The 24,460-nt window shown below is 44.5% G+C and overlaps 2 protein-coding genes and 1 long non-coding RNA gene across 6 annotated transcripts in view; 1 reads left to right on the top strand and 2 right to left on the bottom strand.

The window, feature by feature from the left end:
* LOC115103496 (myosin light chain kinase, smooth muscle-like) overlaps nucleotides 1–5,489 on the bottom strand; it is a 31,581-nt gene extending 26,092 nt beyond the window's left edge. The window contains exon 1 of one of the 3 annotated variants that reach the window (XM_065010087.1): nucleotides 5,350–5,489. In XM_065010087.1, coding sequence (XP_064866159.1) covers nucleotides 5,350–5,378 — 29 coding nt within the window. In that variant the 5' untranslated portion in view covers nucleotides 5,379–5,489. The remainder of the gene's footprint in view (nucleotides 1–5,349) is intronic. The other 2 variants (XM_065010088.1, XM_065010089.1) reach the window with 2 other exon arrangements.
* A 434-nt stretch (nucleotides 5,490–5,923) lies between these two features.
* On the bottom strand, nucleotides 5,924–8,122 carry LOC115103497 (EF-hand calcium-binding domain-containing protein 3-like). The gene is made up of 7 exons (XM_065011058.1): nucleotides 8,035–8,122; nucleotides 7,854–7,924; nucleotides 7,530–7,673; nucleotides 6,993–7,067; nucleotides 6,731–6,845; nucleotides 6,277–6,464; nucleotides 5,924–6,120 (listed from the first exon to the last, which is right to left on the bottom strand). Exons 1-7 carry the CDS (start codon nucleotides 8,085–8,087, stop codon nucleotides 5,924–5,926), a joined length of 843 nt encoding a protein of 280 aa, XP_064867130.1. The 5' UTR covers nucleotides 8,088–8,122.
* A 5,191-nt stretch (nucleotides 8,123–13,313) lies between these two features.
* LOC115104139 (uncharacterized) lies at nucleotides 13,314–18,639 on the top strand. Of its 2 annotated transcripts, XR_003859697.2 has the most exons (5): nucleotides 13,314–13,490; nucleotides 13,716–13,775; nucleotides 13,994–14,821; nucleotides 14,904–15,047; nucleotides 18,028–18,639. It is a non-coding gene; the product is annotated as an uncharacterized LOC115104139 (long non-coding RNA). The 2 variants fall into 2 exon arrangements; XR_003859696.2 differs by having other exon boundaries at nucleotides 13,994–15,047.
* Nucleotides 18,640–24,460: the final 5,821 nt, after the last annotated feature.

Genomic DNA, 24,460 nt, shown 5'->3' on the forward strand with positions numbered 1-24,460 from the left:
GATAAATCCATAAGATAACCTCATGCCTAAACCTATTACCTCGTCCAACAACAACACAGCTACAACACACTCAGTACGAGGCACACACACACACACACACACACACACACACACACACACACACACACACACACACACACACAAACAGAGTAGACCGTGCACACATCCACACGTCTAATTTGGCATCCGAAATAGACGCTAGAGCGAGAAGTGCTACATTTTGCTAACACAGGACCATTCATATAGGCCCTATTATGCAGGACAGAATCCAAACAAAAAAACTATTTGTACCCCCTAACAAAAGCCTACACAGGAGTTTGAATCAGAGCGGTGTTGACAGACGGGCAGCATACAGTACAGAGTTGGAGAAACATTTGGCAAGTCATGCTGGAAGCAGCTCGTTCCGAGGAAAGACGGTGATAATGCTTCATTCATCAGCGGGAGCCTCTAACGACAGGCAGGACAGAGAGGCTCCTGGGTGATTCATGGGAGGAGCCACATCCATACAGACAATATAAACTTTACAGCACCAATGACACCAATTGACTGAATGACTTAAATGGTTTACATTTGTTGTGTCTGTCCTTAGTGAGGCCTCCTCTCTCTCACCCACCTGGCATGTGGGGTCTCAACGTTCACTCTATCTAAATGTTCAGTTCCAGTGATACGTCCAAATGGCCTTTATATCTCTCCTGGGGTGGCTGAGTGTGACTCCTCAGTCTAAACATCCTCTAGATGTGTCTGGAGATAAACATGCACCTGGAGCTGCTTTCAGTCACTTTGAAAGGTGTCTCTCTAAAGAGAGATGCCAGATATGCAGCTGAGGTTAAGAATCTGGTAAAAGCCTACATGTCATTTTCACATTTTTGGAAATGTGTACCTGATATAAGTCGTCGCCATTTACTAAGTCATGGAACACCCACTAAAAGAAAATGAGCTAACTAAATAGGTACAGAGAGAGAACTGATAACTGAAAATGAGAGAAACAGAATAATCCTAAAGATCTGAAACCTTCCTTCCTACAGAATGTAATAATGAATGCTGGGAGAGGACCGATGAATAGCTGGAAGCCTGACACAATGCTGCTGTTGCTTGGACTTCTCCTCTGATTACTGAACAACACATCAATATAAGTTTCCTCTGTGGAAATAACATCTGGTGAGAATAAGGAAGTGGTTTCAGAAGCTAACAGCCTGGTGTGAACATCATTGACAACATTAAGATCCTGTTACAAACATCCTACAATTTAAGCTAGATGCCCTCAATCTCACACAAATCATCAAGGAACCTACCAGGTACAGCCCTAAATCTGTAACCATGGGCACCTTCTTAGATATCATCCTGACCAACCTGCCCTCTAAGTACACCTCTGCTGTCTTCAACCAGGATCTCAGCGATCATTGCCTCATTGCCTGCGTGTATACTGGGTCCGCGGTCAGTCGACCACCCCTCATCACTGTCAAACACGCCCTAAAACACTTCAGCGAGCAGGCCTTTCTAATCGACCTGGCCCAGGTATCCTGAAAGGATATTGACCTCATCCCATCAGTAGAGGATGCCTGGTTGCTCTTCAAAAGTGCTTTCCTCTCCATCTTAAATAAGCATGCCCCATTCAAAAAATGTAGAACTAAGAATAAATATAGCCCTTGGTTCACCCCAGACTTGACTGCCCTTGAACAGCACAAAAACATCCTGTGCCGTTCTGCATTAGCATCGAATACCCTGCGCGATATGCAACTTTTCAGGGAAGTCAGGAACCAATATACTCAATCAGTTAGGAAAGCTAAGGCTAGCTTTTTCAAACAGAAAATTGCTACATGTAGCACTAATTACAAAAAAGTTGTGGGACACTGTAAAGTCCATGGAGAATAAGAGGATCTCCTCCCAGATGCCCACTGCACTGAGGATAGGAAACACTGTCACCACCGATAAATCTACGATAATCGATCATTTCAATTTCCTACCTTAGGGACAACATCTCAGCACCCCCTGAAGCAACTTGCTCCCCCTGCTTCTCCTTCACCCAAATCCAGACAGCTGGTGTTCTGAGAGAACTGCAAAATCTGGATCCCTACAAATCAGCTGGGCTAGACAATCTGGGCCCTCTGTTTCTAAAATTAAAAGCGAAATTGTTGCAACCTCCATTACTAGCCTATTGAACCTCTCTTTCATATCGTCTGAGATCCCCAAAGAATGGAAAGCTGCCACGGTCACCCCCTCTTCAAATATTCTAAAATATTTGAAAGCCAAGTTAATAAACAGATCACCGACCATTTCGAATCCCACCGTACCATCTCCACTATGCAATCTGGTTCCCGAGCTGGTCATGGGTGCACCTCAGCCACGCTCAAGGTCCTAAACGATATCACAACCGCCATCGATAAAAGACAGTACTGTGCAGCCGTCTTCATCGACCTGGCCAAGGCTTTCGACTCTGTCAATCACCGCATTCTTATCGGCACACCCAATAGCCTTGGCTTCTCAAATGACTGCCTCGCCTGGTTCACCAACTACTTCTCAAATTGAGTTCAGTGTGTCAAAGCGGAGGGCCTGTTGTCCGGACCTCTGGCCGTCTCTATGGGGTTGCCACAGGGTTCAATTCTCGTGCTGACTCTTGTCTCTGTATATATCAATGATGTCGCTCTTGCTGCTGGTGATTCTCTGATCCACCTCAAAGCCGACGACACCATTCTTTATACATCTGGCTCTTCTTTGGACACTGTGTTAACAAACCTCCAAATGAGCTTCAACAGTATACAACACTCCTTCCGTGGCCTCCAACTGCTTTTACATGCTAGTAAAACTAAGTGCATGCTCTTCAACCGATTGCTGCCCGCACCCTCTCGCCCGACTAGCATCACTACTCTGGATGCTTCTGACCTAGAATATGTGGACAACTACAAATACCTAGATGTCTGGTTAGATGGTAAACTCTCCTTCCAGACTCACATTAAGCATCTCCAATCCAAAATTAAATCTAGAATCGGCTTCCTATTTCGCAAAAACGTCTCCTTCATTCATGCCGTCAAACATACCCTTGTAGAACTGACTATCCTACCGAGTCTTGACTTCGGAAATGTCATTTACAAAACAACCCCCAACACTCTACTCGGCAAACTGGATGTAGTGCCATCACAGTGCCATCCGTTTTATCACCAAAGCCCCATATACTACCCACCACTGCGACCTGTATGCTCTCGTTGGCTGGCCATCACTACATATCCGTCGCCAAACCCACTGGCTCCAGGTCATCTATAAGTCTTTGCTAGGTAAAGCCCCGCCTTATCTCAGCTCACTGGTCACCATAGCAACACCCACCCGTAGCACACGCTCCAGCAGGTATATTGCACTGGTCATCCCCAAAGCCAACACTTACTTTGGCCGCCTTTCCTTCTAGTTCTCTGCTGCCAATGACTGGAACGAATTGCAAAAATCTTTGAAGCTGGAGTCTTACATCTCCCTCTCTAACTTGAAGCATCAGCTGTCTGAGCAGCTTACCAATCACTGTACCTGTACACAGCCAATCTGTAAATAGCACACCCGACTACCTCATCCCCATATTATTACTTACCCTGTTGCTCTTTTGCACCCCAGTATCTCTACTTGCACATCATCATCTGCACATCTATCACTCCAGTATTAATGCTAAATGTAATTATTTTCGCCTCTAGGGCCTATTTATTGCCTACCTCACTACTCTTCTACATTTGCACATAGATTCTTTTCTATTTTTATTTTATTTTGTGTTGTTGACTGTATGTTTGTTTATGTGTAACTCTGTGTTGTTGTTTTTATCAAACTGCTTTGCTTTATCTTGGCCAGGTCGCAGTTGTAAATTAGAACTTGTTCTCAACTTGCCTACCTGGTTAAATAAAGGTGAAATAAATAAAAAATGATATTGACAGATCTGACATCAGGAGTTTGATGAAGCGTAACATTTTAGTACTACAGTACTACAGTATATTATTACTTCATATCAACAGTAATAAACTACTATACTAAAGTGTAGATTCATTATACCTAAAATGTATATCTTCTTCATAACAAGACAGAAAAATGTAAGTCATTATCAAGTCAACGAGCCTATCTGAGGAAGTGAAGCGACTGAACCAGACAATAAGGGCTGGTACACTGGCACCCCCTTGTGGTAAACCATCTGAAGAGGCGGTCTCAGTCAAACAACAATGATCCTTTAGGAACCAGTCAAAGGCACTAGGGGGCCCTCTCTCTTTCCATGACATCCAGAGAAACAGACACAGGCCAGCCTTACCTAGTTTAACATTTCCAAACAATGATAGATTTGTTTGGAGAAAAAGATGATGAGATATCCCAGGCAGGACCAATGCCCAACTATCCAATTAGCTGAGAAAATATCGAGCCCAAACTGTTGTATTTGCCACAATAGCGCTTATCTGGTCTCAGCATACAGTAGTCAGAAGAGAGGAAAAGGAAACTGCTGAGGCTAAAGCATCTGGTTTACAGGATGACAGGGGCCTTCAGGCCAAGTATGCTTAGTTTGAGTAAACAGTGTCACTGCTAATTTATGATATCGCCAAGTGCACAGACACATTCAAGCACAACAGCTTTAACAACAGAGCTCCCTGTTTCACTGTGGTTTATTTTATTACCTGTCATCTTCTTAATGGGAGCCAGGCGGAGGGCTAACGTACTCTGTGTCTGTGTGTGTGTGTCTCAGGCATGTCTGGTTAACATCAGACTGAGACTGTTCATAATGAATGGATCAGACCAGCACTGATCCTTTCCTCAATTGGGCCTGATATCAGGGTCCTCAACCCTATCAGGACCTGGACCTGTCAGGGACTTAATCAGCAGACTATAGTGTAACCCAGCCAGTTGGAGCAGGCCAAGGGGATGAGTAGTTCTGGCTCTCCTCCTAGGCTCCATTTCTTGGCTGGCCTTGTAGGACCCTTAGATTTAGACATAGACTGAGGTTAATGTGGGATGTCTGGAGTGGAGGAGTGGCTCTTGACGTGGGAGTTATTGGAAATGACTGTTTGGACACAACATCCAGGCAACACACACCTCTCCTCCATTCCTCCCCCTCTCATGGGCCTCAGGGGCGGGCTAATGTAAGTTAGGCCCATGGCAACAGATCAGCTAGGGGGCCGGTCCTGTTTGTACACATAGCATTGGAGGTTTTTGCACTCATAACTACAGCCGCTCTGGTCGAAGTCATCATAGGGACTGGAATCAGGAGGGGTGGGGGAGTGGAGACTGTAGTGAGAGGAAGTGCAGGGTGGGATCTTTGTGGTTAAAGTAATTGATCGTATCAGTATGGTTATGATTGCTATTGGTGTTATCCCTCTTTTCTACAGTGTACTGCTCTACCTGTCAGTGGGGGTTGCTGCCGGGGTCATCTCTTTTTAGCCTCCCTGATTGGACGAGGCACGCTGCTTCCTAGTGATGGGCTCCAGTGGTTGGCTATATGCGGGCGTAGGGTGGACCTACAGGGAGCGTCCAGGTCTCCAGTCTCCATCAGCCGCTCCAGGACCAGGAGTTGGTGGTGAAGGTTTTGAGGAAGTCCTGGCTGTGGAGGGCACAGTAACACTGAAGGGAGCCCCATGAGTTCCACATGTCCCTACGCTTCAGCTGGGTCAGACTGGACTGACAGAGACAGAGACAGACACAGAAAGAACTTCAATGTGGGACTGAATGCATCAATATTGTCATACATTCAGTTCAAATCCGTCTTACCTTCTGCCTTATCTGGTTGATTTCATTGTAAGTGAGGTGGTCCCTCTCCTTCATGGACATGTTCACCTTCATCTTCACAGGCGTGATTGTCTCCATTTTCTCCATCCCATGGTGCTTGATTGACTGCTGGTACAAATACAAGAAGAGTAGCAACATATTTTCGCTGCCTTTCTATATTTCTCACAAATTTCAATTTGTGAAAATGTTTTCAAAAAATTACTTGTCTGATGCGATCCTCAATCTCAGCGGTCTTCCAGGTCTTGACAGACTTCAGGCAGATCATTTTGGCCCTCTGTGCAGGGTTCGGGCACATGCGTCGGGGGTCCCAGGAGGTGTAGGCCACGTTAAGGCTGGGACGCCTCAAGTACGGGCTGTCCTTCTCCTTCTGGCTCTGGGCAATTGTCTCTGCACATCAAAACAACAACAGTCCCTCATCACTCCTCTGCCAATCAATATAAATTGGACTAGGAGAGTATGAAAGCTGAAGCAGTTCAATATGAATATAGGGATGAGGGAGAAAGGAGTACTGTATGTGCTGGGTGTTATCATGTGTTAGCTCACCCACTGGCTGGATGTACTTGAGGAGCTGGTTGCTCTTCAGGCCTATGCCGTCTGCTAAATGACTTAAATGTAAATGTAAATGTATGCGATGAGCTCCCTTGGTGTAGTAGGTGAGAACATGGTCCCCGTCCTCCCTGTCTGGTCGCACGGCCCGCCGGATCAGCCTCAGAGTCTTTTTATGGTAGTACCTGGTCAGAGGTAGGGGACAGTCAAATATGGCTGACACAGCTGACCACCAGAATGTATTATTTCTGTGTAAACAGATACCGTTTATTGAAAATTCATAAGATACTGCAATGAAAAGTTGTTTCTTTTTGTTTTTCCCTGAAAATGTCTTGTTAACCTTACATAATCTTTGACGACATACAGTTAGTACACACTCATGTATAGCTTCACATGATGTCGGTCGGCTATTCATATACAAAAGAAAGTAGCATGACTTAGAATGGCTTACTGTACTATCTCTGTAGTACCACTGGACAGGATACCAGCAGCCAGCATCCTGGTCAGGGCCTTGTAAAACACTGTCTCACACGCCTCAACAGACTGGGATGGGTCCGCTCCTTCAGCTCAGAAAGGAGTGAGAGAGAGGACAGTAAGCACCATCTTAATACAGTCTCACAAACGCTATGGCAGCTCTGTGAGTCGTATGTTCATATTTACATGTGAATCCAGATGTGTTTAGTGAAGGCAACATCTTAGTCGGGGATCTTCACCTTTCACACACTTGGAGAAGCGCTGGCTGTCCGCCATCACATGCAGGAAATCTTGAAACCCCACCTCTCCGTCCTCTGAAGCCAAGAAACAAAAACAGACAGTCAACTCATGTCAACTAAGGGAATGTGTATGACTGCACCCCAAAAGGCAACCTATAGTGCACTACTTTTGACCAGAGCCCTATATGGGTACAAATGTCCCACACTATATAGGGTAGCCTAGTGGTTAGGGCGTTGGGCTAGTAACCGGAAGGTTGCAAGTTGCAAGTTCAAATCCCCGAGCTGACAAGGTAAAAATCTGTCGTTCTGCCCCTGAACAGGCAGTTAACCCACTGTACCTAGGCCGTCATTGAAAATAAGAATTTGTTCTTAACTGACTTGCCTGGTTAAATAAAGGTAAAATAAAATAAATAAAATAGGGAACAGGGGGCCATTTGGGACACAAACTACTTTTATGTATTCTGTTCTAACATGTTTATAATGGAAAGCACGTTATTATATTTTGGGGTAATTCCAGATACTGAGGCAGAAACATACTGTCGTAGTCAGCCTTCTGCAGGGCTTTCTTCACCTCCTCTGGGCTGATACTGATCCCCACTCTGTCCAGTGTGGACGCCAGGCCCTCCTCATTGAGAGAGCCATCGCTGTTCTTTGCAAACTGCTCAAAGACTTCTTTGAAGGCTACATGTGGTAGAATAGACAATAGATATGATTGTTTGATTGTTGCCCATAACATAGGAACATCACTTCAAAATACATAGAAGGTCATCATTAATTAATTAATTTAAAAAAGGGGTTTTGTATTGGTAGCTAGTATTAGTTGACAATAGAAGACAGGCTAACAGTATGCATGCTACTTACCATCAGACTGAGCATCGATCTGTGGATCGTCAGGCACCGTAGTTGCCAGGTCTTCAATACGAGTCATGCCCCTACAGGCAAACAGGCACAAGCACATAGAGGTGTCAGGGAATAACAGTGACAGTTGTGGGGAACAGAATAGGTATGAATGGTAAGTATGGAGCAGAGGGTAGGTACTGACAGTGAGTTTAGGAACTCCTCCAGGTCCTCTGTGTTGATGGTGCTGTCTGGCATCTCTGCCGTGGAATCGCCGGGAGTTTAACCAGGGCAGCTTTATCTGGCTTTGGCATTGGCTGGTTGGGCCTTTGCTGCAGCTCATCACAGGGAATTATCCTCTTGGTGATATCCCTGGGTTTGAATCGCTCCAAATCTGACATCTGTCGGTTGGGACTTTGTTGGAGATTCTCACAGCGGATGGTTCCGCTTCTCTTGGTGATCTCTCTAGCTTTGAGTCTGTCTGAATCTGTCATGGCTTGGTTGAGTCTACACTGGATGTCGTAGGAGAGGGGCGCCCTCCTCCTGCTATAGTCCCTGCCTCTGCCTTGCTCTGCTCCATGGAAGGACCCTTTTATCCGGGGTTCTTTGGCTATTGGCTCTTTCTCTTTCTGTTTACCTAGTTTGGTCTTGTAGAAGTCTTTGACTTTGCCCTGGACTTTGTCATCTTCTCCACTTCGACTGGGCCGTGACCAGCTGTACTTCGGTTTGGCCGGTAAGTTTTTCTGCATGATCTTAGCTCCAACACCAATCTCCTCTGGGATACTGGCCACCATCACAGTCTTATGGGCCTTTTCTACCTTGGCAGAAAGCTTCACGCTGGGCCGGTCATTCTGAGTGAGAAGTGGGTTGGTGGTGGTCACAGCCACGGCTGTCTTGGTGAAGAGGAGAGGGAACTTGATCTTCTTCCTGCCGCTGTCAATGTTATCTGGGGATGTAGCGGACTTCCCCTGGCGGACTTCAGCGTTAGCTTGCTCTGACTCCGAACTGGACCTGTCATCAGAGCTCCAAGAAGGACTCTTCAGCCTCAGCTTCACTAGGAACCTTGACACCTTCTTCTGGGCCTCCTGAGAGAACAAAACCCTCCAATAAATGTCACTAGCAAAGTAAACCTCAATATAAGTCGTTTTTTGGGGTAGCTGTACTTCACAGTTGAAGTCGGAAGTTTACATACACTTAGGGTGGAGTCATTAAAACTTGTTTGTCAACCACTCCACAAATGTCTTGTTAACAAACTATAGTTTTGGCAAGTCGGTTAGGACATCTACTTTGTGCATGACACAAGTCATTTTTCCAACAATTGTTTACAGACAGATTATTTCACTTATAATTCACTGTATCACAATTCCAGTGTGTCAGAAGTTTACATACACTAAGTTGACTGTGCCTTTAACCTCTTGAACCTCTGGGAGCAGTATTTCATTTTTGGATGAGATATTTTGTCACGAAAAGATGCTCGACTATGCATATAATTGACAGCTTTGGAAAGAAAACACTCTGACGTTTCCAAAACTGCAAAGATATTGTCTGTGAGTGCCACAGAACTAATGCTACAGGCGAAACCAAGATGAAATTTCATACAGGAAGTGAGCCAGATTTTGGAGGCGCTGTGTTCCAATGTCTCCTTATATGGCTGTGAATGCGCAAGGAATGAGCCTACACTTTCTGTCGTTTCCCCAAGGTGTTTGCAGCATTGTGACGTATTTGTAGGCATCTCATTGGAAAATTGACCATAAGAGACTACATTTACCAGGTGTCCGCTCGGTGTCCTCCGTCAAAACTATTGCGTAATCTCCAGGTGCGTGCATTTTTCCATTTTGAACAGAGGAGAAACCAAACTGCAACGAGTGATTTATCATCGAATAGATATGTGAAAAACACCTTGAGGATTGATTCTAAACCATGTTTGCCATGTTTCTGTCGATATTATGGAGTTAATTTGGAAAAAAGTTTGCGTTGTAATGACTGAATTTTAGTTTTTTTTTCTTAGCCAAACGTGATGAACAAAACGGAGCGATTTCTCCTACACAAATAATCTTTTTGGAAAAACTGAACATTTGCTATCTAACTGAGAGTCTCCTCATTGAAAACATCCGAAGTTCTTCAAAGGTAAATGATTTTATTTGAATGCTTTTCTTGTTTTTGTGAAAATGTTGCCTGCTGAATGCTAGGCTTAATGCTATGCTAGCTATCAATACTCTTACACAAATGCTTGTGTAGCTATGGTTGAAAAGCATTTTTTGAAAATCTGAGATGACAGTGTTGTTAACAAAAGGCTAAGCTTGTGAGCCAATATATTTATTTTATTTCATTTGCGATTTTCATGAATAGTTAACGTTGCGTTATGGTAATGAGCTTGAGGCTATAATTACGCTCCCGGATACGGGATTGCTCGTCGCAACAGGTTAAACAGCTTGGAAAATTCCAGAAAATGATGTCATGGCTTTAGAAGCATCTGATCTGCTAATTGACATCATTTGGGTCAATTGAAGGCGTACCTGTGGATGTATTTCAAGGCCTACCTTCAAACTCAGTGCATCTTTGCTTGACATCATGTGAAAACCAAAAGAAATCAGCCAAGACCTCAGAGAACAAATTGTAGACCTCCACAAGTCTGGTTCATCCTTGGGAGCAATTTCCAAACGCCTGAAGGTACCACGTTCATCTGTACAAACAATAGTACGCAAGTATAAACACCATGGGACCACGCAGCCGTCATACCGCTCTCTAAGGAGATGCATTCTGCCTCCTAGAGATGAACGTACTTTGGTGCAAAAAGTGCAAATCAATCCCAGAACAACAGCAAAGGACCTTGTGAAGATGTTGGAGGAAACAGGTACAAAAGTATCTATATCCACAGTAAAACGAGTCCAATGTCGACATAACCTGAAAGGCCGCTCAGCAAGGAAGAAGCCACTGCTCCAAAACCGCCATAAAAAAGCCAGACTAGAGTTTGCAACTGAATATGGGGACAAAGGTCGTACTTTTTGAAGAAATGTCCTCTCGTCTGATGAAACAAAAATAGAACTGTTTGGCCATAATGGCCATCGTTATTTTTGGAGGAAAAAGGGGGGAGCTTGCAATCCGAAGAATACCATCCCAACCGTGAAGCACGAGGGTGGCAGCATCATGTTGTGGTGGTGCTTTGCTGGAGGAGGGACTGGTGCACTTCACAAAATAGATGGCATCATGAGGTAGGAAAAATGTGTGGATATATTGAAGCAACATCTCAAGATATCAGTCAGGAAGTTAAAACTTGGTCGCAAATGGGCCTTCCAAATGGACAATGACCCCAAGCATACTTCCAAAGTTGTGGCAAAATGGCTTAAGGACAACAAAGTCAAGGTATTGGAGTGGCCATCACAAAACCCTGACATCAATCCTATAGAAAATTTGTGGGCAGAACTGAAAAAGTGTGCGCGAGCAAGGAGGCCTACAAACCTGACTCAGTTACACCAGCTCTGTCGGGAGGAATGGGCCAAAATTCACCCAACTTTTTGTGGGAAGCTTGTGGAAGGCTACCAAAAATGTTTGACCAAAGTTAAACAATTTAAAGGCAATGCTACCAAAAACGAATTGAGTGTATGTAAACTTCTGACCAACTGGGAATGTGATGAAATAAATAAAACCTGAAATAAATCATTCTCTCTACTATTATTCTGACATTTCGTATTCTTAAAATAAAGTGGTGATCCTAACTGACCTAAGACAGGGAATTTTTTAAGAGGATTCAATGTCAGGAATTGTGAAAAACTGAGTTTAAATGTATTTGGCTAAGGTGTATGTAAACTTCCGAATTCAACTGTATGTTTTTGACAACTTTTACTTCACTACATTCCTAAAGAAAATAATGTGCTTTTTACTCCATACATTTTTCTAACACCCAAAAGTACTCGTTACATTTTGAATGCTTAGCAGGACAGGAAAATGGTCTAATTTACACAAGAGAACATGCCGGTCATCCCTACTGCCTCTGATCTGGTGGACTCATTAAACACATACTTCGTTTGTAAATGATGTCTGAGTGTTGGAGAGTGCACCTTGATATTCGTAAATTGGTGCCGTCTGATTTGCTTACTATAAGGAATTTGAAATGACTTATACATTTACTTTTGATACTTAAGTATATTTTAGCAATTATATTTACTTTTGATACTTAAGTATATTTAAAACCAAATACTTTTTTTCAAGTAGTATTTTACTGTGTAACTTTCACTTTTACTTGAGTTTATCTTGACTTTTACTCAAGTATGACAATTGGGTACTTTTTCCACAACTGGTAAACGTACCCAAACACACAACACTCATTGATATGTCAATATAGCCGAGGGGGAAGGGTGATAGAGGTAAATGTAAGAACCATACCAGAATAAGAGATATTACGTAGAAAACATAATGGTGACTGTAACCTTATTACATAGCTTTTTGATTTAACAGCTCAAAGGTGAGCTGCACCTGCCTCTGAGGGCTGGACTAAAAAATGATAGGCCAATACTAAACTGAAAGGCTTCAGGTGGTGCCCTTAGAGAATAGGTATGAAGCAAGAAGGCATCAAGAACTGAGTTGGTAACCCAGACAGTGGTGGTGGAACCAGCCAAATGGATGTAAAACAAGAGGGGGGGAAGATCTCATTTAAAATCTCACATAACCAAATACCACTACCAAACAAATTCCTGAATTTACCAAAATAACACTTTGAAGACATGTTTGGAATTGGTAAACGAATATGTTATTTTGGAACCATTTGGATTATTGTTATACAATAAATAGCTTTAACCAACCTCTTAAAAGAGCATGATCATCAATAGGCCATAGACGGAAAAAGAACCAAGCCTCGGGCACCAGAGGTGGCAGGGCATCTGATCCCGAATTCCACCCTGTACCAAATGGACAACGGATGGAATTTCCAAGTGAAAATGTAACCAATAGTACTGCTCCGTGTGTGGGGAAAATGACTCAACTGTGACCCAAGTAGAAACAATGACGCGCCCACCGGACGCACCGCATCTCCTACGGCTATTTTCTGCCGTTCTGCGACCGACTTACTGAGTGCCTGGTGAAACTGTTTAAAAGCTCTTTGCATCGCTCAGCAGGCTACATCGCTGGTGTTGGCTCAACAGCTTCCCCTTCCCCAATCCTAACATTAACCATTAGTAGGGGAAATGCGAAACTGGCCCAAGATCAACGTCTAGGGGCAACTTTAACTGGCCTAAGGTGTTTGTTTCGATAGGACATCATGGACTGTTGACAAAAACAAGTCCGTCATAAATAACAGTCCGAGATTAAACGGGGAACAATCGTGAATACCCTTCCTAGTTCCCGTTTGCTTCTATTTCTTTTCAATTTATGTAACAGTGTTACAGTATCACAACAACTGGGTAAACTCATGAAACTACACCCATCATATCCAGTTGGTTTTACAGTTCATTGTTGTGATGATGTCAACTGAATCATTTCAAGGATGGGCCTAGCTGATGCAGTCCACTTGCTTTATCTAAATCCTGTCGCTGATAACTTATTTTGCTTCTCTCTCTCTCTCTCTCTCTCTCTCTCTGACAAGTAATATAGACATTTGGAGCTATAGAAATGCTGTGTTAATTGAGCCGCCTATTCAAGAATTCCAGGTGTTTGTACACATTTCAGGTGAGTCTCATGGTTTTGGTGTTAGATCTATACTGGTATGCATATTTGTCAAAACGCTCAATGAAGTACAAAATGTTCCGTGTACCTACCCTAAATGATATTTTCTTTAGCCGATTAGTTCAAAAAATATGTAGGCAAAGTTGTACAAGTAAAACAAATATAGAGAAGTAACTATAAAATCAAAAATATGGAATGTGGACTTCAAAACTCCTGTATACTTTTCAGTTTGGAAGAAAATATTTCTGAAGACAGTTCTTCTTTATCCTCCTAAACGCTCTATTCTGAGTAAGTCATACATTCACCTCTAACACGCACAATGTCCTGAAATATACACCACTACCTGTCCTGATCACTCCAGGGGCACTTTCAGAGAACACATATGTGCCTGACTGACTGCAATTGCTCTAGAGTGAACCATTAAAAAGGTGTAAAGGTTATATTGAGAAAACTACAGTTGTTTGACTAACCTGTGATGTATATGGCATGTGTTAATGTTCTACCAGGTGTCTGGCTTGGCCCTGGACCTGGTCGGGGCTATGTCTCAGCCCACCTACACAGAAATGGATTCTTTCACCCACATATCCCAGGGCATGTCTCACACCTCCATCCTCCTCATAGTGGTGGGTATCATCGTCTCCCTGCTGGCCTTCCTGGGTAGCATTGGGGCGTGGTCAGACAGCCGTCTGCTCCTTGGATTGGTGGGTAGTGCAGCACAGTGTGAGATATGGTAACTTGGGGCTTTATGTTTTGGAGAACAGTCAATCTTCACATACTAAATCATAACCTGTCCTAGCTCTGCCGTGTTCCATCTTCACATACTAAATCATAACCTGTCCTAGCTCTGCCGTGTTCCATCTTCACATACTAAATCATAACCTGTCCTAGCTCTGCCGTGTTCCATCTTCACATACTAAATCATAACCTGTCCTAGCTCTGCCGTGTTCCATCTTCACATACTAAATCATAACCTGTCCTAGCTCTGCCACGTTTGCATTTAGCTTTTGGAGAAGTAACATCTTAGTTGTTTGTACTCTGTTCACACACTCCCTAATGCTGATCCTCAGCCTGCAGATAGTGTCTGGGATTCTCTTCTATGTCTTCAGAAACAAGGTAAACATGACTCTGCTCGGCTGTCTCAACCTACTGCAGATGATCACTGTATGTTTTCCAGGGAATTCAACTAGTATTGCTTGATTGACAAGGGTGAAAATGCTTTTTGTGTCCTCTGCACCCTCTGGAGGTGGAGAGAAGGATCACACTGAAAGTCAACGAGGTGATCGTACAAGCACAGCCCCGGGGATAAGGTTGCCATCGTTGACCTATAGCATGCAGTAAGCAGCGTGCTATTCACTCCTTACCAGGGGAATAGTCTCTGTGAGAAACAAACTTTGATAGTGTATATGTGTGTTTCAGTTCCATTGTTGTGGTGCAGAGAACTACACTGACTGGCTCCTGCAGAGCTCTCATGAGAATATTCGTTTTGTGCCACACTCCTGTTGCCATGTGGATTATGTGGCCTGTGTGAAAGTCGTCACCACAGACAACATCTACCAGAGGGTCAGTATTAACCAGCACAGGGAAGGGCGAGGGGGTTACAAAGGCCTTAGATGAGGTTAACAAAAAGGTGATCATGATTCCCTACATGGGAATTGCTGTGACAATGATGAGAGGTTTTAAGGGCCCTAAAGAGTAATGAGGCTTTATCTAAAATGCCCTGAGTCTTTTCACTAAAACCTATAATCACACGCTTTTAGTCATGCTTAGCTCAGATCCTGGAGGTCAGCAATTCAGCAAGTAAGACAAGCAGGGACTTGAGAGGATGAAGTTAAACACGGTCAATATATATCAGATGGTTCTCTGAGTGACTGACTGCACACACTGTGGCCCCTGGAGGACAGACAGTTCATTAACAGCTCATTTACTCACAGGAAGAGAGGATTCACAACACTCTGTGCTAGAGTGTGTGTGTGTGTGTGTGTGTGTGTGTGTGTGTGTGTGTGTGTGTGTGTGTGTGTGTGTGATCAAAGAGTCCCTGAAGAGGAACCTGGTGTGGCTGGGTGCCGCCTGCATTGTACTGGGTCTCATAGAGGTAAAACAACATATCAGGTGTTCTACTTAGGTCACATGTTGCATCATTGTACTTAATGTGTTATTATCATTGTATCAGTTAGTGGGATGCATCATGGGGATTGAGCTCTTTCGGGAGAAGAGAGAGGTGTATGAGAATTTGGGTTAAGGAGGGAGGGGACGGCTTCGGTCAAGATCCAACCCGATGCTAAAACCATATACCCATGACAATGCCCACACTATTCTATCGTAAATTGGGGGAGAATGCTGTGACTCTCATCATAATGCAGTTTAGATCCTGTGTAGCCTATTGTATTTCCCAATATTGAATTGTTATCAGGGATTGGTTATTTTGTTGTTCTTCTTTTTCTGGAATGTCCAGCATTTTTAAGGTGGTGGAGGCAAGGATGTAAGAATAACAGTGCAGCTTGAATTCACACATTGTTGAGTTGATTTGTTTTTGTTGTCGTTTTGAATGTCTGCATTCTGTGTCTGCCATGTTTCACCAGGCCATTTGGTCCAGGAGGTGAGGCGGTCACCTGTCACACAGTCATTCTCCCATGTTATTTAGGCTGTTGTTCCTGGGTGGTTCACTAGGAACATTTGCTCCTGTCACCTCCAAGTGTCAAGGGTGTGGTGGTGCTAATTAGAGTTTATTCAGACAGCTGGTATCAGCTAAGGCTACAGCTCCACCACCTCCATCGCTCTCCATCCAATCACCCCCCCCCATCTGAACAGCATTCCTTATTGATAAACTCACACTTTATGCCCTGTGTTTTACGAGCACTCTTACTGCATGCCACCCTGCCTGTTAGTGGATCCAAGTGTATCCGTCAGCCGGACGCTGGACCCATGGCGGCGGGCTGGGCTGAAGGTTGGTCTCCCTGGCCTACAGTGAAACAGGCCCACTGGGCCTCTGGCTGGCTTCGATAGAGACAGGAGACTGCTGTCTGTCTGCTGTGGGGCCTGCCTGCTGCTCTACCTGGCCCTCCCGGCCCCTGTAATGTCAGTAACTAGGTCAGTACTCAACATCCCCAGGACATTGGATGGGCTCCCAGCAAGTCTTCTGTTATTGAGGATTGTGTTGTCAATCCCTAATTTAGCCAACACCCAGGCCAGCAACCCCAATTTGTAGGATTTCAGGACCCTTATTAGTTATTAAACATATTGACCCAGCAGAAGAAAACAAATATTTAGCACAAGCAGACACAAACAGTGCTAAAACCATGACAGAGTGGCTGCCCTGTGTCACCCAGGATAACAGGACATGTAGAAGTGAGCTAACCCAGTGTGCATGACTAGGGATGGAAGAGCAGCAGAGGATGTTGCTCACTAGAGATAGAAGAACTCTTATGTAAAGTCATGCACCTCCTCTCCTCCTCAGAATGTTTAATACTGTAATGTGTGCCAAGGGGGCATGGTTTAATTTAGGATACTTTTTCTGGTGATTCAGAGGCAATTTTCAAACCAGCAGCACTGGCAGGCAGCAGACACCACTAAATCCAAGCCTTCGGGGCCTCTATTCACTGTCTCTATGTAGCCTGCAGACGCTTCAGGAATGTTCTCTCTCTCTCTCTCTTTCTCTCTCTCTCTCTCTTTCTCTCTCTTTCTCTCTCTTTCTCTCTCTCTCTATCACACGACATCTCTCCTTTCACCTTTTATTTTTCTCTTTTTACTTTCATCTTCTCATTTAGCCTCTGGTCTGACGGATGGTGAAGGACGACATAGAACTGTTAAGACCTCATTCGGCATTAGGATTGGCCTACTTTAGTTGTCCCTGTGGTCAGCGGTACAGCGGAGATCTATCTGAGCGGTCCACTTGGCAGAGGGTTTGCTGTGCCGAAGGGCCTGTTTTTTTTATTTGATTATTATTAGTTGCGCTGCACGTTGACCATGAACGTCTGGTCTGGAGAGCCTGTCTGTCTCTCCCCAACGCCTTCCAACATACGGCTCAACATGTGCAGCAGGACAGATGGAACCACCCCCAACAAAAAGAGGAAGAAAAAACCTCAGGATTGAAGGAAGGAAATTAGAAAATGCGGTCTCATGCCCTTACCATAACCACACAATGCTAAGAGTTGCTCAATCAATTTCTATTGATAGAGTGGGCTAATTTTTTCAATGAGATGAAATGTTTTTTTATTTTTCTGATATGACTGGTTTAGAGGGCTAGTAGTAGCAAATGTAATAATGTCCCAGAAGGATTTGATGAGTGGTGCGAGACTGGACATGACTGTTAGGGTGATTTTGCTTGTCTGAAAGCTTTGTAGAATGTGACTGACTGTTCTACTGTTAGTATGTTTTTGGAATGAGAATATGTAGACTGGATGTGTATATTAGTGGGTGTTGTGTGTCTGCTAGAATATGGGTTATTTATGAGTGTGTGCATATGATATGGGTGTGTGTGTTTAACTCTCACCTCCTTGACGAGGCCCCTCCACCATTTCTCTCTCTCTCTCTCTTTGGGCAGGGCTCAGATGGAAGTGATTACGCTGCAGAGGGAGAGATAAATTACAGAGAGAACCTACAGAGCTACAGCCCTTCTCCTTTATCCATTCACTCATTCACTCACTTACACATACAGGCACGCAATCACATGCACAGGAGCACATGCCCTGCCGCCAGTCCCACCACCTTGCTTCTGGTGGTACATTTCCACTCCTGGCTATGTCAGGACAATGCGCCAGTGTGCTCCCCTCCCTCCCCTCTCGTGGGCCGAGTGAGTGTGCGAGGCATGAGGGCCAGGGTTGTAAATTCCTCTGAAAGAGCAGTTAAGAAGGCTCCCATTAAAACGGGGATCGACACTCGCCAGAAAGGAGCCGAAGAAATGAGTCATCACCTGGAGCCTGAAGGGTTCCAGAGCCTGCAGAATCACAGAGGAGAGGAACTGTAGAAATAGAACGGATAGAACATACGGTATCGTTCATTTCAGATGTATACAACTTACGTCAACTAAGTTGAGATGCCAAGGAAGCATTGTGATTAGATGACATGAGCGTTATAATTGTGATATTTAACTACAATGTCACATTTCTATGTTTTCTAATTTAATTATTTGGACATATTAAAAAAAATATATATATGTCTTGTCTTGCTCCATTTCATATGTTTTGGAACCCTAAGGCTAGTGCCGCTAGTTTCCTATATTGTAGAGTGTAGGTTTAGGCTTAGGGTTCTAACTAGCCACGAAATCTTAACATCAGTCGTGGAGGTCTATTCTAGCCCGTGAACCCCGCCCTCTCTCAGCTTCAGGTCTGTAGGTCAGTTGAGTTGCCATCGGAGCTCTCTGTGCTGTACCACACAACTACTATACAGACAGGGGCAGATTCAGAAGGACAGGCAGCGAGCTCTAACTAGTGAACACAGCTACTATACAGACAGGGGCGGATTCAGAAGGCCAGGCAGCGAGCTCTAACCAGTGAACACAGCTACTATACAGACAGGGGCGGATTCAGAAGGCCAGGCAGCGAGCTCTAACCAGTGAACACAGCTACTATACAGACAGGGGCTGATTCAGAAGGCCAGGCAGCGAGCTCTAACCAGTGAACACAGCTACTATACAGACAGGGGCTGATTCAGAAGGCCAGGCAGCGAGCTCTAACCAGTGAACACAGCTACTATACAGACAGGGGCTGATTCAGAAGGCCAGGCAGCGAGCTCTAACCAGTGAACACAGCTACTATACAGACAGGGGCTGATTCAGAAGGCCAGGCAGCGAGCTCTAACCAGTGAACACAGCTACGTCAGACAGGGGGCTTCCTGTGCACTGAGGTGGGACAGTAAGTGCTTTCACCCCAATCCTTCAACCGAACTGACCACTGGTGTTTGTGTTTGTCTTAGCAAGGGCTCTGTGCCACGGGAGTCAGGACAACAATAGCTGGAAACCTACTCAAACAGAACTGGCTGGGTCGTATACAGGTTGGATTAGAGTTGTAATCGACTGTTTCATGTACTGCCTGGAGCACAACAGTTGCTGGAGTTTCTTATTATAGGAGATCACTCACAGTCAGTTGCACTAACACAATAGAAGATGATGACATTGACTAGAAGAATTCCCCCCAGTGCTCTGTTTGTATTCTCATCACCAGATTGTTAACCTATACTCGCGCCATGGCCCGAGGAGTGGCATGGTTGTGTACACAGTGTGGTGTCTGGCTATGTATCAACCCCCCTCTCTCCTCCAAATCAAGCCCGTTATTATCCCAGGCGAACTCCAGGCTCCCAAAATATCCGTAACGCAGCTGTCAGCACCACTCTGGGCAGCAGCTGGAGCAGCTCATGGGCGCTCCCTCTCTCTCGACCCTCTCTACCACACACACCCAGACTCTCTCTCTCTCTCTCAAAATTCAAGGGGCTTTATTGGCATGGGAAACATTTGTTAACATTGCCAAAGCAAGTGAGGTAGATAATATACAAAAGTGAAATCTCTCTCTCTCGACCCTCTCTCTATCACACAAACCCAGACTCCCTCTCTCTCTCTCTACCACCCCCCCCAGACTCCCTCTCCCTCTCTACCACACACCCCCAGACTCCCTCACTCTACCACACATCCCCAGACTCCCTCTCCCACTCTCTACCACACACCCCCAGACTCTCTCTCGCTCTACCACACACCCCCAGACTCCCTCTCCCTCTCTCTACCACACACACACAGACTCCCGCTCTCTCTACCACACACACCCAGACTCCCGCTCTCTCTACCACACACACCCAGACTCCCGCTCTCTCTACCACACCCCCAGACTCCCGCTCTCTTTACCACACACACCCAGACTCCCTCTCCCTCTCTACCACACACCCCCAGACTCCCTCTCTTTACCACACACCCCCAGACTCTCTCTCTCCACACACACCCAGACTCCCGCTCTCTCTAGCACACACCCCCAGACTCTCTCTCTCCACACACCCCCAGACTCCCTCTCCCTCTCTTTACCACACACCCCCAGACTCCCTCTCCCTCTCTTTACCACACACCCCCAGACTCTCTCTCTCTACCACACACACCCAGACTCCCGCTCTCTTTACCACACTATTTCTACGATAGGGCCTGGGACCTGAGCGGTTTACTCCAAGCATGCACAGAGGAATAGTTAGCCACTTTAAATTACTCTGTATACACACTGTGTGTGTGTGCGTGTGCCTGCCTAGCCTGGGCCCCACCCGTCTATCTCACTGAAGCCACCTCTGAATGGCCTGTATGTACTCTGTGGGTCATAAAACCCCAGACAAATGGTGTGTGTGGGGTGTGAGAGTGAACCAAGGAGGGGGTGGAGCAAGTGAGGCTGGCTGTAACAGAGGCTCTGCCACCACAGTTGTTGTCTGCTTCTGTTCTGTTCCCTTCCCTACTGCTGTAGTTAACTTACAACTCCTCTGAGCCCCAGAACAGACCATGGACTATCTTGACTGAGTGGCCAGTTGGTAAGATCATCCAAAGTCGAGGAGTTGAGAGTAGGCTTTCCAAATATCCATTCCCTTCTCTTTCTGTGTATCTTTTCCCCTGATAGTGTCCAGTTAAGGAATCTGTGAACTTTTCAACTGCTGCCTAATAAATCTACAACTATGTCCACAAATACTCTCACAGCATACTGATAAAACCAGGACAGGACATTAAAAACACTCATGTTGAAATGCATTTCATGGCCATTTGCAATGGGTCTGCCCGAAGAGAAGCACTATGACCGAGCAGGATATCACTATATTGAAGCAGAGGGCCTCTGTAACATAGAAACTGAAAATGCACATTTTAACCTCCCTTCTCCTGCGAACTCTCTGATTACCCCTCCCCCAAATCTATACGGTGGCCTCAGGAAGCAATCCATGCAGGGAATAGGAGGAGAGGGAACATATTGGACTTCCTGTTTTGATTTCAAGGGGAAAACGAGATCCAAAGATATGGAGAGTCCTGGAAAATCTAAACTGCCCTGATTTAGCAGGGCTAATGTCTGACTATAACTAACTGAGCATAAGCGCTCAGAGCATGATACTCCTCTCTGAGATCAGAGCAAGACTTGATTAGTAACAGACCGAAGTCTGGGTCTTTTTTATTTATTTTTACCTTCATCTGTTTTCATGCGAACTTTCACAGAGAGCAACTTTTTTCACTCCCCATATTTGTCTCTTTTTTTCAGACCAACAACATGATCCATCTTTGTTAACAGCCTCTTGAGGGCTTCTTTCAATCAGGGGGATATGAGATCACATTATTAACATTCTTTGGAAGAGCATTCCTTCTCTCTTTCTGCCCAATCTTCTGCTTGTCCCTTCTTGCCCTCGAGGAGAGAATATGGCAGCATGGCAGATCTCAGACCAACAAAGAGAGAGAGCTAATCCACAGCATAGACAAGCTTAGCTGAGACCACCTAGAAGGGACTTGGTCAATAACACGCACAAAGCAGACAATATCTGGTCTACATAGACAGCAACTTTCCTTCCTGGTAATACATTTAGCTTGATTGATGTGTCTCGATGCAATAAATGTGAGACCTGTGTACAGGGTGATAGTCATCATACCTCTACATATAGGACAAAAGGACAAATGTGCAATAGCTATCAGGTATAAACCATGTAAATGTCTGCAGTCTCCCTGCTGAGTCATGCTATCAGACTTCAGGTTTCCTAACTGAGAATATCAAGTGAACAGGGCTTTGCTGGCGAAACTCAAACATTCTGAAAAGTGAATCTGGGCATCTGTTTCTGTTTAGTTTTCAGGTTATGGCAGCAACATCTTTCCCTATCCTGATACTCCTTTTGTTCCCTTCTTTCTTACATTGAGAGGAAGAAAAAAGCGCCCCTATTAAAGTGAATTTTCCAAAATACCTTCCAAACCCCCTCCCCCGCCCACCCCTTGTAACAATCTTAGACTCTACCTGCCACCACTCCACCCCCCCCCCCCTCCTCTTTTCTCTCTCTCCTCATTCATCTCTCTCTGCTTCAGTGAAAAGCCAAACAAGCCAGCCATTAAGTTGAGTTAAGCGCAGGAAGCGGGCCTTCAGGCCAGGCAGCCCTGTTTACACGGAGCTAGTCGGGTTTCAGCGAGTGAGGTGAGGCAACTCACAGGAGACTGTCACTGGGCCAAGGCCTCGGCGCTGCTCCACTGACTCACTGCATTCCCCCCATTCATCTGAGTGAAGAGAAGAGGGGAGCAGGGAGGAGAAAGAAAGGGGGAGCTAGGGCTGAGGCACAAAGAGGTGTGGAGGAGCAGAACATAAGTGGGACAGGTAGATTTATGTATTTTTCCCCCAACAAGGCATGGTCTCTTTTGCTGTCCTAAATCACACATACTGTACCTGTCAGTTGTTACCATCCTGGTACTTATACTGTGCCATGCCATACACTGCCCCCTCTTTCTGTACAAGACAGACAAACGATAGATCTTATCTGACAAGGGGAAATATCCAGTGGTCTTCAGCGAGTACAAACTGTTCAAGCCCTGCATATCGTCAAGTCTACCTCTATAGATTTCTTGTTGTAGATTAGGTGAGAAATTGGTAATCCCATTCTTACATGCTGTTCAGAAAGTATTCACACCATGTGACTTTTTCCACATTTTGTTGTTACAAAGTGGGATTCAAATGGATTTAGTTGTCTTTTTTTTGTCAACTATCTTAACAAAATACTCTATAATGTCAAAGTGGAATAAAAATGATAAAATGTATGAATTAATCAATGGAAAATAAAACACTATGTATTGATTTAGATAAGTATCTAACCCTCTCAGTCAATACATGTTAGAATCACCTTTGGCAGCGATTACAGCTGTGAGTCTTTCTGGGTAAGTCTCTAAGGGCTTTGCACACCTGGATTGTACAATATTTGCCCATTATTCTTTAAGAAATTCTTTAAGCTCTGTCAAGTTGGTTGTTGATCATTGCTAGACAGCAATTATCAAGTATTGCCATAGATTTTCAAGATGATTTAAGTCAAAACTGTAACAATGCCACTCAGGAACATTCAATGTCGTCTTGGTAAGCAACTCCAGTGTATATTTGGCCTTGTGTTTCAGGTAATTGTCCTGCTGAAAGGTGAATTTGTCTCCCAGTGTCTGTTGGGAATCAGACTGAACCAAGTTTCCCTCTAGGATTATGCCTGTGCTTAGCTCTATTCCATTTATTTTTATCGTAAAAAAAACTCCCTAGTCCTTTTCGATGACAAGCGTACCCATAATATGATGCAGCCACCACCATTCTTGAAAATATTAAGAGTGGTACTCAGTAATGTGTTGTATTTTCCAAAACATAAAGCTTTGTTTTCAGAACAAAAAGTTCATTTCTTTGCCACATTTTTAAAAAAGTATTGCTTTAGTACCTTATTGCAAACAAGATTATTCTGTACAGGATTCCTTATTTTCACTCTGTCATTTATGTTAGTATTGTAGAGTAACTTCTACAATGTTGTTGATCCATCCTCAGTTATCTCCTATCACAGCCATTAAACTCTGTAACTGTTTTAAAATCACCATTGGCCTCATGGTGAAATCCCTGAGCGGTTTCCTTCCTCTCCGGCACCTGAGTTAGGAAGGGAACCTGTATTTTTTTAGTGACTGTGTGTATTGATACCCCATCCAATGTGTAATTAATAACTTCACCATGCACAAAGAGATAATCTATGTACGCTTCTTTTTTTTGCCATCTACCAATAGCTGCCCTTGTTTGTGAACCATTGGAAAACCTCCCTGGTCTTTGTGGTTGAATCCGTGCTTGAAATTCACTGCTCGACTGAGGGACCTTACAGATCATTGTTTGTGTGGGGTACAGAGACGAGGTAGTCGTTTAAAATTCACGTTAATCACTATCATTGCACAGAGTGAGTCCATGCAACTTAATATGTGACTTGTTAAGCACATTTTTACTCCTGAACTTATTTAGGCCATAACAAAAGGGTTGAATACTTATTCACTGAAGACA

Source organism: Oncorhynchus nerka, linkage group LG26 (assembly GCF_034236695.1).
Source record: "Oncorhynchus nerka isolate Pitt River linkage group LG26, Oner_Uvic_2.0, whole genome shotgun sequence".
NCBI lineage: Eukaryota > Metazoa > Chordata > Actinopteri > Salmoniformes > Salmonidae > Oncorhynchus > Oncorhynchus nerka.

Coding starts and splice junctions, on each gene's coding strand:
- LOC115103497 (XM_065011058.1), bottom strand. CDS start 8,087: ATGCCAGACAGCACCATCAACACAGAGGACCTGGAGGAGTTCCTAAAC. Junction 7,068..7,529: donor GCAGAAGGCTGACTACGACA/GTATGTTTCTGC, acceptor TCTTGGCTTCAG/AGGACGGAGAGGTGGGGTTT. Junction 6,846..6,992: donor CTTCTCCAAGTGTGTGAAAG/GTGAAGATCCCC, acceptor CTCCTTTCTGAG/CTGAAGGAGCGGACCCATCC.